Here is a 14,886-nt window from a genome sequence, read left to right on the forward strand (position 1 = left end):
CAGGACACAAAGCATCTTCAAGATTTTTTCAGAGCTGATCAACATTTTGATTTTACAGTCATCAATGCTGAGTACACGTGCCATTTTACATAAATATGTAGTACAAAATGGCATAAATATGTTTAAAGTCATTTCAGAAACTGTCTCAATTCTGTCCTAATCTCTAGGCAAAATTCATTCAAAGATTTTGTTTGTTTGTTTAAACAAACTCAAGTCAGAAATTTTTAAAATCAAGTTATTTTACCACAACACAATCCAAAAAGGACTATTTGACACATACGTGCAGAGGATGGCAGCAGGAAATACTACTAAAGTCTTTGTTTTCTATAATTTAACAGAATGTCTGGGAGAATCCTGCAATCTGAGAGGTGCTCCAGGCAGCTGGTTAACAGGTATGCACAGTGGGAACTGCTATGCTGTAAACCAAGGATGCAGTGGGGCTACACAGCACAAGCAAGGGCCGCCAGGAACACCTCACAGTCAGCCTGGTCTGATTCTGAATTAATATTTGCTCACTGCACACTTTAAATGTTTTACTGTTACTGTTTTTTAGTTACCCCAACGTTCAGCCACCCAGCTCTGCATGAGGCCGAACCCCACGAATTAGAGAGCTGAGCCTTGCTGGGCAGTTGTGGGGCACGCCTGTAATCCCAGCACCCGGGAGGCAGAGGCAGGCGGATCTCTGTGAGTTCGAGGCCAGACTGGTCTCCAAAGAGAGCAAGTTCCAGGAAAGGCGCAAAGCTACACTGAGAAACCCTGTCTTGGGGGAAAAAGAAAGAAAGAAAGAGAGAGAGAGAGAGAGAGAGAGAGAGAGAAACAAACAAACAAACAAGGTCTTTTTGTTTGTTTTCGTTTTTTTTTTTTTTTTTTTTTTGAGAAAAGCTGGCCTTGAACTCAGAGATCTGCTTGCCTCTGCATCCAATGCATCACCACCACTACCACCCTAATTTTTAAAAATGGAAACAAGGGCAAAATACTTGAAGATAGTTGGCCAAAGAAAATAAATAGCCTATAGATCATAAAAAAGAAATACAAAAAAAAAGAGTAATGCAAATTAAACTCACAATGAAGTGAACTTCACATCCACTTAGAAACGCTAAAATTGGAAATAACATCTACTTGTTTAAAAGATATAGAGTCATCATCATATTCCTATACTGCTAAGAACCATAATATAATACTAATGTCTATTAATACAGAAAAGTATCAAAGTGGGAGCCTGACCCTCCTGTAAACAAGCCTTTTAGGTAACAAAGGTCTCAAAGGAAAAGCTGAGGGCAGTGAAAAAACACATCCAGCTTCCCAGTGCTCGGGGCCCAGAGCTGCCTGACTATTGTCATGTCCCATAAGTCACATACTAATCAGGTTCAATATTCTGTGGAATGTAAGAAGCCCCTTATCCAACAATGTCCTTGGGACTTTCCAAACACCTGTTGTAACCCAAATCACAAAGAACACGGTGTCTCTTAGTCTAACTTGATGTCAATTGACCTTGGTTGGACCCACTTCCTCCTTATGGCAACACACACACACACACACACACACACACACACACACACACACACCCTAACCCCCAAAAAAAGACCTTAAAAGACCATCCTTTGTTTTCCCTGGACTGGCTTAAGTTTTACTTCAGTCCTCCTAAGTTCCTTTTGCCAGAAGGACAATCCAATTTGGTGCCTTTGTCTGTCTGCTTCAGCTGTCAACTTGAAATAAACCTACAGTCACTTGGGAAGAGGAACCTTAACTAAAGAATTGTCCCCATCAGATTGGCCTGTGTTATCTGAGACATTTTCTTAACTGCTAACTACTATGGAAGGGCCAGGCCCTCTGAAAGGTTCAGGGATGTGGTGCCATCCCTGGGCAGGTGAGCTTGGGCTGTGTAAGAAAGGTAGCTAAGCAAGCCCTTCCATGGTTTCTACTTCAGTTCCTATTTCAGCTCCTGCCCTAGGTTATCCTGGATGATGGACTGTGACCTGTCAGCTGAAATAAACCCTTCCCTCCCCAAGTTGATTTTGTTTGTGATGTTATCACAGCACCAGAGAAGCAAACTAAAACACTCAAACCTAACCTCATTTCTCCCTAATCCTAATAACAGAAAGGGAGACACAGTAAAAAAAAGAAAACTTCCTGTTAGAACTCCCATTTGACAGTGTGAGGTATGTAAACTGGTGGAGAAAGAGTAAAGCAGACACCCAACACTGGTCTCTGGCCTCTGCACCCACCTGTATACATTTGCAAGCTCACCTGAACACATGATGAGTACACATAGATACACAAAACCTCACTGGAAATGTTTAGCAGTCTCCTGCAAGTTATTTAATTTTCCCTTTGACCTCACCACTCTATCTCTATGTAAACTCTCAAGAGAAGTTCCAAGTGTCTACAAAAGAACAGATACACAAATATTCACAGCAGCTTCATCATAGACAACTAGAAGCAATCCAGAGACCATCTGTAACAGAGCAGGAACTCCGCCAATGGAACACTACTCCAGCAACAACCAAAGAGCACGAGCATAATGCTCAGACCAACACCCACATCTCTAACCTCAAGCACAGAGAAGCTCACACTTCAGGACTCTGTACACCAAGTTCAACCACAGGTAAAACTGGCCCACCGAGACAGAAAACGACAGTTAGCACAGGCGGGTGTAGGGCAAGTGGAAAGGGATCCCCAAGAGGGGAAAGTTGCCAGCAGTGGCTCATGAGTATAACCTGAAAACACTCATACATTTGAGTGTACATAAGCTGTATTTTATAATGTCAAGGAGCAGGAGGTGAGAATAGCTTAAGAAAGAATCTCAGAAGCTGGAGAGACAGCTCAGCAGTTAAAAGCTGTATGGCTCTTGCAGAGAAACTGAGTTGGGTTCCCAGCACCCACACAAGGTGGCACACAACCATCTGCAACCCCAGTTCCAGGGGATCCATTGTCCTCTTCTGGCCTCCAAGGGCAGCCACAGGCACATGGAAACACCAAACAAATATACACACATTACTCATAAACTGAAAATTACATTTAAAAAATAAAGAATCTTGACTACTTTGGATTTGTGAAAAAAGTACTAACAAAGTATTCTATATTGAACACAATGAAGGATAATCTTAACCTAATTAACATAATAAATAATAAATTATATTGCAGCCTAAAACTAGAAAAGAAAATTATCTGGGAATGAGGCTCAGTTGAGAGAGCACTTGCTTAGTATGCAAGAAGCCTGGGTTTGGCTCCTCGGCACTGCCTAACACTAGCGTGGGATATAAGCCTGTGAACCCAGCACTGTGGGCAATGGTGGTAGGATGACCACAAGTTCAGGGTTATCCTCAGCTAAATTCCAAGGCTAGCCTAGGCGACAGAGATCCCATAAAGATTTGCCAGAAAACATATTAAGGATAGTAGAAAAATAATTTAAGATTCTTCAAATAGTTTTGTTGTTGTTTTGGTTTTTTGAGATAGAGTTTCTCTGTGTAGCTTTGGCGCCTTTCCTGGAACTCACTTTGTAGGCTAGGCTGGCCTCGAACTCACAGAGATCCACCTGCCTCTGCCTCCCAGAGTGTTGGGATTAAAGGTGAGCACCACCGCCCTGCTCAAATAGTATTTTTATCTGCGTGACATGGTGGCACGCGCCTTTAATCCCAGTACTTGAGAGGCAGAGGCAGGTGAATCTCTGAGTTTGAGGCCAGCCTAATTCCAGGACAGCCAGAGCAACATAATAGAGAACTGTCTCAAATTAAAATAATAAAAATATTATTTTTAATCTATTTTCAGTCAAAGCTGCTTGTTCAAAATAATAGTAATAGGAATAGAAAAATTTAAAAAGTAGTGACTAGGGTGCTGTGGTCTTCACAAAGGTGTTCTTTGTGGGGAGGGGCAGTAAATGGTAGGGACTGAGTCAGGACCTTGTCCATGTTAGGCAAGTGGGCTACCACTGAGCTACATCCCCAGGACTTCTAAACAATTTTTCCTTAGGATTATCTGCCCTTCCTTACATTCTAACCACATTTTATTTATATATTTATTATTTAAAAGGTGAACTAGATTAAGAATAAGGAGACAGTAGCTCTGCTGAGGAAATACCATGTGGCTCCATCTGTACTAAACTCGCTCCTCAGTGTCCAGCTGTGCACTAGGGCCCCACTCCTGCAGGGTTCAGCACAGCCCTCTGCAGAGATGGTGGTGCCTGTGCCTATTCTGCTTGTCTGCTGCTCTAGCACACAGCAGGCTTATAGGCAACAGGCCTCTCAGTTCTAATTTATAACTGATGAGAAGTGGGAAACCCACAGCCTCCCCGGTCAGCAAAGCAAACACAAGGAGCAGGACTTTCCTGCCACTCTGGAGGCCTTTGGGACATGAGTTTTGAGCCCCTAACACTAAGCTTCTCAGCCTTAGGGATCCCCTACCTAGCACAGGCACACAACAGGCACTTAGCCAACACCTGTTTAATGACCAGATGGAAAGACAAGTAAAGCTGAACAAAAAGAAATCCTAATGGAGTCCATCCTAGTCTAAGCACTAAACTTGGGTCACCTCAGCATCCAGCAGTCTAATGACAAAGGCATAGTCATCCCCACTTCACCACAGGGAGTGTCACCATCCTGGCAGAAATGAAAATAAAGAGACATTGTGCCCCTCCCTCAGGCTATCAGACTATACACTACAAGAAATTGGGATTTCCCCAGAAATTCCATGTTGAGAAAAGGGAGAAACTGAAGTCTGAAACTAGCTAGGAGGAACTTTCTGATAACTGGAGCCTAGTCTGTAATTAATATTAAGCCTCTGAGTGACTATTTTATCAAAAATGGCTGCTGCCCAGGAAGCTGGAGAAACTCCAGTCTACAGGTGGGGCCATATCTCAACCAGTCTTGCTTAGTTAAGCATATCTTGGGCCTGGCCTCACTATGTAGCCCTGGCTGGCCTAGTAGAACTTACTACATATATCAAGCTGGCCTGGAACTAACAGAGCACCTGCCTCTGCCTCCAGAGTGCTGGATTAAAGGTGTGTACCTCTATACCAAACTTGGACCCCTATTTAAACCTAAATTTCACATCAGAACCCTAGAACATGGACTTGGGGGCCCCAGTGATCTCTTTATTTATTCCTCTTCTCAATGTGGCCATGTTGAATGAATTTCTTTTTCTGCTTTTCACTATGACTCATTTAACTGGCCTACTGAGAACAGGTGGCCAAGGCTGGCTTCTCAGGGCTGCCAGGACCCAGACACTGAACCTAATAAATAAGGTAACAGAAGAAATCATCAAGGGAGACAAAGTAACTGTGCAACATCATTTGGCTTATGACATCTGGGTAGGTACATCAAAGCTCTGACCCCACAGAACCACCCTACGCAGTTAGTACTAACTCAGGGGGAGGGGCATGTGCAGACACAGCTAGGGCTAAGGAAAAAGGCTTTCTTCTCTTTTTTGGCAGAGTCTCATGTAACTCAGCCTGACCTTGGATTTCTGATGTTCCTGTCTCCACCTTCCCAGTGCTGAGTACAGGCAGGCACCACCTTGACTGGTTGATGCAGTGCTAAGGATAGAATTCCAGGCTTTGTGCATGCATTACTGACTATGCCTTGTCCTCAGCTCATTTCTGATTATTGCATCACAGCATGACTTCTGTGAATGCCTGGTGGTAAGTAATTAAGTAGCTCAGGGAAGCAAATCCCACACCAAACTGCCTATTTTGGATCAGATGGCATGCAAGATTTTTTTTTTTTTTAAAGACAGTGTGATAGGTGTAATGAAATCCATTGAAGCATGTGAGCTTTCCCCAAGCTCTTGTATCTTGAGGAAACCATGACTCTAGAAGACACGTTGCCCAGCAGAGTGAAGGCAGAAGGAAGCAGATGGGGTGCCCACCAAGAGCGCTATATCATCAACCCAGACAGCCAAGCCATGCTGCTCTGCCAAGCATCCCCACCTTTACTTACAGGTCACTTAATTACAACTGATTTCCCTCTGGTGTCTTTTAGCTCCCTGCCACAGCCGCTGTGCTGCACAAGCCTGGCATCAGCTCCACAAGAAGTGGGAAGCCAAAGGATCTTAGGACAAACTGTGTGCATGCTTTGATTTTTTTGAGGGCAAAAAGCTCTGTATATATTTTTCAAGTTGATGTGACAATGTAGAGTTAGCTCATATGAAACATCTCTGACATCCAAGTTGTGATGATCCCCTGGCACCCAACAACCCCCAAAAGACCATCAAATAATAGTACTAGACTTCAGAACTGAGGATGCCATGATATACTCACCCACACACAGTTACACAACAAATATATGCAATTAATTTTTAAAAAGAATAAGCATGAAAAATGTGTGTGTATGGTACTGGGGACTGACTCCAGAGCCATGTGTGTGCTAAACAAGTGCTCTACCACTGAGCTATCCACATCCCTCTTTAAGATAGGGTCTCACGTGGTTAACTTGCAACTCTCCTTTTCCTATTATTGCTCCCAAACTTGTCCGTAAAAACTCCTTAATATTTCTAAATTATTAGGGGCGATTGTCTCTTTTAATAGTTGCAGGCAGTACCATCAAGTGTGACCAGAAGTCACCGTGAAACTCATCAGAGTGTCACACATAATGTGTTAAGAACCCAGAATAATAATTGCACCCTTAGTTCAGGAACAGGCTTAAAGGGCTAGGTAAGATGAGAAGCACTAATTAATATAATAATTCTAAAACTGCCAACTGATATTCAGTAAACTAAGGAAAAATTATCTCTCATGCTTCTGAAGTCAAGACTTTTGTCTCTGAAAACAGATCCCAGGAGAAAGCTTCAGTTTTGTTCAATTACATGTCTGACAGAGTGCACAGGAAGTTTATTTTCCTTGTACTAAGAAAAGAATAAATTTTTCCCAAAGGAAACAAGGTATCATGCAAGGCTTTGGTAAGAGAATGCAACCAAAATGGTACCAGTAGAAGGCCGTGTTTAGTTGCTAACTCACATCCTATAACCCATGTCAGCCCTACTTCCTAGCTGTATAACTTCATACGCACCTGTCACACAGCCCAACAAAGTCCTGAGCAGCTAAACCTGGAGGGTGTCTGTCTATCTTGCAACAGTTCCAAGAATGCCTAACAGTTGTTATCTCGCTTGTTAGAAAACAGATTTAAGGTTTGCTTCATACACTTGCACACACTCTATTTAGCTGAGAACAAAGAGTTCCTGGAAATGGAACTTGACTCTGAATCCACTGAGTCTCCATGGAGACCCATTCCTGGCACTGCACCTTGGCAATGGTTTGATTCTTCCAGTCTTACCACATTCACCACAGTCAAGATCTGCCTGCTCATCAACCTTCTGGATGTCTCACACAACTGCTAATAGAACCTTCAGGCCACAGCAATGTTTACAAGACCTTTTGTAAAAAGACATCTTCTAAGTCCTTATTACCTTGATTCCTTACACACTTCACAGAAGACTTTACCTCAATGATGCTGGTCTCATTCATGGCAGCTGATCCTTCAGCCCTAGCAAACAGCATTGATCATTCCAGTAAAGCAAAGGTTTCACTTCAGCTGACTATGGTCTTTTGTTAATCACAGCTGATTGTTCAGCCCCAAAGGACTAGAACCCACAGATTCTTTTTTTCCCTGCCCTCCTACCCCCTCAATTCACTGTTGTGTAACATATCCTCCCAGATTGAAACATTTGATCCTGCAGGGAAGCTTTTAAAAACAGGAAGGCAAAAGCTGGGTGCAGGCCTTTAGCCCAGCACTAGGGAGGCAGAGCCAGGTGGATTTCTGTGAGTTGGAAGCCATCATGGTCTACAGAGTTCCATATCCCGGGCTAAACAGAGAACTAAAAACAAACACAGGAAGATAATCAACTCAAAATAACTTCAGGAACTCCCTGAAACCTATCAGATTAACTAGGACCCTCTCTGCTAGAGTAAACAAAAGCTGAGTGATCCTCTCAGACAAAGTGAAGTCAAGCTGCAAAGACAGCTAACTTTCAGACAAGTGAAACTGAAAAGAAGACTGAAACCAGATAAGCTGCCCAGAAGAAGCACAAACTGGCCTGGCTGCCTGAAAGGTTTAGACCAACTGAGGCACCTAGAAAGGCCAATCTCCAACCTGTTGAGTTGCCATGCTTACGTGATTACCCACATTAGGGTGGGGGCTTTGGTTAGGCAGTGATCTTCAAGTCATTTCTGCTCAAGTACTTCCATGCCCCCCAATCAACAGGAAGTAGTCTAATAATAATGCCACTGCCTTTGCTAACCCCTGATTGTTTATTAATAGTAAACAAAAAAAAAAAGGGTAATATAGGGTAAAAGGTCTGACTTCACTTCTGGATTTGGAAATCCACCAATCCCCGAGCTCAAAATCCCACCAATCCCCACCCTGGAATCCCCCCCCCCCACATACACACACACACACACACACACACACACACACACACACACACACACAAGAAACCCAATATAAGCCTGCCTTCTACCCAGTTCTCTGTTGCTTCTCTGCCCAACAAAGGGACACGGCAGATCTCTGTGAGTTCGAGGCCAGCCTGGGCTACCAGGTGAGTTCCAGGAAATGCACAAAGCTACACAGAGAAACCCTGTCTCGAAAAACAAAAAACAAAAGGAGAGAAAACCTAACTACATAACTGCAGCAAGTACTTTAAGAACCTCATCTAGGGGCTGGCATTTTGGCTCAGCTGTAGAGGACAAGCTTAGCATATATAAAAACTTAAATCAATTCCTAGTACTATCCTCCCCCATCCCACCCCACTCCCCCCAAAAGCCAGGAGTGGTAGAATAGGCCTTTAATCCCAGCACTTGGGAAGCAGAGACAGTGGATATTTCTGAATTCAAGGCCAACAGCCTTAGTCACAGAGTGAGTTTCCACAAGTTAAAGATGATCAAGGCCAACTTCAGCTACATTGAGCTACATAGTGAGTTCAAGGCTAGCCTGAGCTACTACATAAGGCCTTATCTAAAATAGCAAAACCTAATCCCCTCCCCATTTCCAGCACAGTTCAACTACATCAACATTCCTTTCAAGGTTTTCTTTACCTAGGAGACTGCTTGGCACAATGTGACAGTCCCTGAAAACTCTGTTACCAGTAGCCCTCAGACAACAACTGACTTACTGGAGTATAAACATAAGAGGTCCTTGGACAAGCTGGTAACTGCAAGCTAGACCCCAAGCTGGATTCCAGGTCTCTATAGCAACAACTTGCTAGACAATGGCACTGGGTATAGTTCCATACATGCCTATTTATTTTCAGTACACTTCTTCAAAGACAATGTAATTGCAACAAAGCAACATTGCCTAGGGTTTTATGTTTACAAAAATGGCCTTAGTAAGAATTACTCAGGCTGGAGAGATAGCTCAGAGGTTAAGAGCACCGACTGCTCTTCCAGAGGTCCTGAGTTCAATTCCCAGCAACTACATGGTGGCTCACAACCATCTGTAATGAGATCTGGTGCCCTCTTCTGTGTACATAATAAACAAATCTATTTAAAAAAAAAATTACTCAATATAAATCTTATATTTCATGTTTGTTTCACTAGCTCATAAACTAAAATTAGACTGATATACAAGATTAAGAACAGTTCCATGCCGGGTATTGGTGGCGCATGCCTTTAATCCCAACACTCGGGAGGCAGAGGCAGACAGATCTTTGTGATCTACAGAGTGAGGCCAGCCTGGGCTACCAAGTGAGATCCAGGAAAGGCACAAAACTACACAGAGAAACCCTGTCTCAAAAAACCAAAAATGGGGCTGGAGAGATGGCTTGGAGGTTAAGAGCACTGGCTGCTCTTCCAGAGGTCCCAAGTTCAATTCCCAGCAACCACTTGGTGGCTCACAACCATCTATAATGAGATCTGGTGCCCTCTTCTGTATACATAATAAATAAATAAATCTTTAAAAAAAAATAAGAACAGCTCCTGCACAAAGTCAACCAACTTGAAAGCAAACTAACAAAAAAAAAAAAAAAAAAGCATTCCTATCAGAGGGGTGCTGGGTATTGAACCTGGGGACTCAAGTATGCTGCTAGGCAAATACCATCTAGTTACACTCTCAGCACCCATATATCATTTAAAAATGGAGTTCTTAATGTAAAACTTCAATTAAAAATTTAGAGAAGCATGCCTGTAACCCCAGCACTAGAAAGGCTGAGGCAGGAGGATTATGATTTTGAGGCCAGTCTGGGCTATAAAGTAATGCTCTATCTCAAAATAATAATAAGAATAGTAATAGTAATAATAATTATAACAATAATGAATAAATGGATCCAAGTGTATGTTACTTTTCAAAATGTCTCACACTTTCATTTTGGAAATTATCAAAATTTTCTGATTAAGAAAAAATTCCTGGGGAGATACATTTGCAGTCCCAGCACTCAGGTGGAGGCAAGAAGATCAGAAATTCAAGGTCATCCTAGACTATCAAATTTGAAGCTAGCATGAGCACACGAAACGTGTCTCAAGGTTAAATGAGTGAAAAAATAAAATCAGTTCCTGCTAGCTCTAGAGGGAAAGTAAGAAAATCTGTAAAGTCAGCTGCCAAGCCTGACAACCTGAGTTTGACCCAAGACCCTCAGGACAGGAGACAGCTGACTTCTGCATGTATGTATATGCTTACACACGGTCACATACTAAATCACTGTAATAAAAATGTCTAGCTAGGTATGGTGGCATATGCCTTTAATCCCAGCACTCAGGAGCCAGAGGCAGGCAGAACTCTGTGAATTTGAGGCTAACCTGGTCTACAAAGCAAGTTCCAGGCTAGCCAGGGCTACATAATGAGACCCTGTCTCAAAAAACCTTTTTTAATTATAAAGAAAGAAAATTTAAAATGGAAGGAAGGAAGGAAACCCCAGCTCAAACTTCCAGGTATGCCATCATCCCAGGGCATCCATTTCTGAGTCCCCTCCCCTTGCAGACAGCAAAAGCAACACCAGGCCACACGGAGTCTCTCCCAGCTCCCTTGCCCAGTCTCTGCTGCAGCTCTCCTTGCGGCCACTGAAAGGATGAAACTGGAAATGCATTCAAATGTGTCTTGATTGAATTTGTGCTTTAAGCCCTTTCAGTTTCAATGATTTAAAATGAGAACACACTAACAGTGGAGTTGGAAATGCACGCTCAGCTGTGTTCCTAGCTTTATAAACTAAGCCTTGCTGATAGTTCACCATCAAAAAGAGAAAAAAATCGTGTTAAGATGCTTCCGCTTCATGTACGAGGCACTCGCTTCCAACAAGCCACTTAGAAAGTATTTCAACAATAAATTCCAAATGCAGTTTAAGAACATCTTCCATAAAGTTAAGAACATAACTTTAATTCCATCACACATACTTGTCAAAGCAATTCTCCCTCAGCGCCCTAAAGAATATGAAACTTAGGATATTTGTCTGCTCAGCTACTGAAGTATTTAGCAACTTAATATTTAGTGGCTTCCCCTTAAGAGACCAAAAGCAATTTGGGGAGGAAAAGTTTTATTTCATCTTACATTTCCAGATGAGGGACTCAAGGCAAAAACCTGATGGAAAATCTGAAGCCACACAGTTGAGTACTGGGTACCTGTCTTCAGTGAGATGACTAAGAATCTATTGTTCTCAGTGTTCAGAGATAAGGGAAATGTTCTCCCACATCTATCTTTAACCAAGAAAATGACCCAGTCAAGCAAGCCCACAGGCCACTCTGATGAAAGCAATTCCTCAATTAAGATTCCCTCTTTCAGATGACTCTAGTTTGTGTCTAACAAGGACAAAAGTAAAGTAAAAAAGAGTAATTTTTAAAGTAAAACATGCACACAGAAACACACATGAAGATACACCATAAAATAGGTCTTTTTTTGCCAGACACTGGAAAAATAACTGACACCTTGTAGGAACAGTCAAATGACACTTCCAACATAAAACTGTCTCAAACTGATACTTTAAAGAACAAAGCCACATGTTTAAGTCCTTGTTACCTGTCTTCACTGAGATGACTAAGCTCTTGTGTTCAGAGATAAGGGACATGCTATTATAAATCTTCCAGTCCTCTGATCCCCCCCCAACTCAGTAACACTTGGTCCAATTCCTTACTAATAGCAATTGTACAATAAATCCTTATTAAATCGATATTTTAATTAATTCCATAGAATAATTCATACAGATGAGCAAAATGTAGATAATGATTCAGCGGAAATGGTCCTAAAATAGAGAGCTTTGCAGAATTTGAAATTTGTAAATGATATTAAAGAATTATCGATTGGGTATAAAAAGATCAATGTCATAAACTGCACAGCAGAGCTGAGAATAATTTCACTTTCAAATGAGAACCTGAAGGAACAACAAATTCCAGTGACATCAGGAACAAGATGTTTTGCTTTTGTGAAAAGTAGGCTGCCAACAGAATTCTAATAGGATAAAAGTGAACTACCTTGGAAATGGAATCAGTTAGTGATGGGGGTTTAGAATTAATTCCAGCCCAGCTTCCTCTGCTTTCCAGACAAAGGTACTAAATATGACTGCTGAACAAAACATCCTCTAAGAGAACTGCTCCTCTGGAATATAAATGATACTAGAACTGTACAGGGCTCAGTGGTTAAGATCACTTGCTGCTCTTGCAGAGAACCTGTGTTCAATTCCCAGCACCCACGTGGCAGCTCACAACCATCTGTAACCTCAGGTGAGGGGATCTGATGGCCTTTTCTTGCCTCCTCGGGCATCGCACACATATGGTCCACTTACATGCAGGCAAAATGCTCATACATATAAAATAAAATATATATATAAAAAGAAAAAGTGAATAATTAAAATATATACTATTATATGTATGGGATCACTCGCTCCTTTTTTGAGTAACTCAAAAATCAAAATTAACTAGAATACTTTAAAGTTTTTTAAATAAACCAGAGTGACTAATGCTGTAGCTCTGCAGCTCTGTCTGTGGTAGAGCACTTTCCAATCATACATGAGGCCCTGGGACTGATCCCTGGCACCCAGCTTGATTCCCTGTCTGAACCCAAAACAGAACATAAAAGCCCTTCCCAGAGCTCCAAATTGAAATGAGCATTTCATGAAATTTTCCTACTGTTTCATGAAAGAAACAAAAAACAAAACAGCAACAACAAAAATATATAAACTTGCCCAGTAGGCTCAGAAATACCTAGAAAATATAAAGATTATTTTAAAGACCCTCTCTTAAAACAAACAAACCAAAAAGAATAGCTGTTCTAACAGTTAATTATAAATATTCTTTCAGAAAACACATTCAAAGGTATTTCAATTATAAAAGACAAATTTTAGTACTCCAAAACTATTCACCACTTAGCATTCATAATCAAAAAAATACCTAGAAATCACATTTGGTGTTCTCATACACAGAAATCAACTCTTCTCATAAGAAGACCAGTTTCAGATTCAGTTGTAAAGATGGTAATCCATAGTCAGAGCTGAATCTGCCACCTCAAACTAAACCAAGAACAGACAAGCAGAAACAGACACAACCAAGAATCACAACTCACAGGTGAGATTTTACTATTTTAAAGTATCAGAAAGAACCACAAAGTAGGCAAGGATCTGAATACCTTTGTTGGTGCAGTATCCATGAAAAGCTATAGAAAAAAGAGAGAAAAGGGCATAAAACTTCCATCAAAACAGGATCTAGATGAGATGTACATATCACTCTTCAATAGCCTTGACTTTGAGGGCCACCAAGCCTGACAGTCAATCCCTGGAGCATACCTTGTTAAGCGAGAAAACCAACTCTCCAGTACCTATGCTTGCTCATGTACACAGACACACACACATTCACAAACACACACACTAAAGAAAAATAAATTTTAAAAATTTAAATATATATCTTCAACTTTGAGATAGTTAAAATCAGTTTTTTTATTTTATTTTTAGTTTTTAACTATGTGTGTGTCTGTGTGTATACTATGTGTATACAGGTTCTCAAGGACGCCAAGAGGGCACTGGATCCCCTAGAGCTGGAGTTATATAAATAAGAGGCTATAAGCTGCCTGAATAGGTGCTGGGAGCCAAGTCTGTAAGAACACTACACAATCTTACCACTGAGCCATCTCTCCTGCCTTTTTTGTAATCAATTTATTTTTGAAAATGTTTTCTACAATAATCCACCAATAATAATGTATTGGAAGCCAAATCATCTAAAAACAAACGAAAAACACCAGAAAATAGAGGGGGCTGCTCTTGCAGAGGACCCAGGTTTCATTCCCAGCACCCACAACTCCAGGTCCAAGGGATCTGATACCCACTTCTGCTCCCTGCAGGCACCAAGCACACATGTGGTACATGGACATACATGCAGACAAAACACTATTACACATAAAAAATAATTAAAATCAAACTAGAGCTGGGTGTTGATGGCTCATGCCTTTAATCCCAGCAATTGGGGAACAAAGGCAAGTGGATCTCCGTGAGTTCAAGTCCAGCCTGGTCTACAGAGAAGGTTCCATGACAGCCAAAACTGTTACACATAAAAACCCTGTCTCAAAAAAAAAAAAAAAAAAAAAAAAAAAAAGAAGCAAAACAAACAAGCAAACAAACAACAAAACCTAAAAGCTAAATGACTAACTTTGGAAGCTTAAAAAAATAAGGAGGTTAAAAAAAAAAAAGCCATATTGAATGACTGGTTAGCTTCTACAGACTCCAATTTTCTATGTCTGGTACAGTTTCCTCACCTTCTGCCTCAGCACAACTGGTAAAGGTACCTTCCAGGTGACAAATGGCTTTGAAATGCTCACATAAACAAATCAGTTTAGTTCTTTGATCCCAAAATAAAAAAGATAATTCCAATATAAAAAAATCTTAGAGGACGGACTTGAGTGAAAAATATTCTGTAGATAGGGTACAAATGAAAATAAAATGCTGTCTACTAAAATTAACATTAATTTTAAAATTTTAGTTAGGCATAATAAG

The 14,886-nt window shown here is 41.2% G+C and overlaps 1 protein-coding gene across 9 annotated transcripts in view; it reads right to left on the minus strand.

The window, feature by feature from the left end:
- The window catches only part of Cdc14b (cell division cycle 14B), a 90,064-nt gene that overhangs the window by 66,515 nt on the left and 8,663 nt on the right, over positions 1-14,886 (minus strand). For 6 of the 9 annotated variants that reach the window (XM_036187175.1, XM_036187172.1, XM_036187167.1 and 3 more), the window contains exon 2: positions 13,530-13,556. The exons of the other annotated variants lie outside the window; for them this stretch is intronic. In XM_036187175.1, coding sequence (XP_036043068.1) covers positions 13,530-13,556 — 27 coding nt within the window. The remainder of the gene's footprint in view (positions 1-13,529; positions 13,557-14,886) is intronic. 9 annotated transcript variants of the gene reach the window in all.

The sequence above is a fragment of the Onychomys torridus genome, chromosome 5 (genome assembly GCF_903995425.1).
Source record: "Onychomys torridus chromosome 5, mOncTor1.1, whole genome shotgun sequence".
In the NCBI taxonomy this organism is placed as follows: Eukaryota; Metazoa; Chordata; class Mammalia; order Rodentia; family Cricetidae; genus Onychomys; species Onychomys torridus.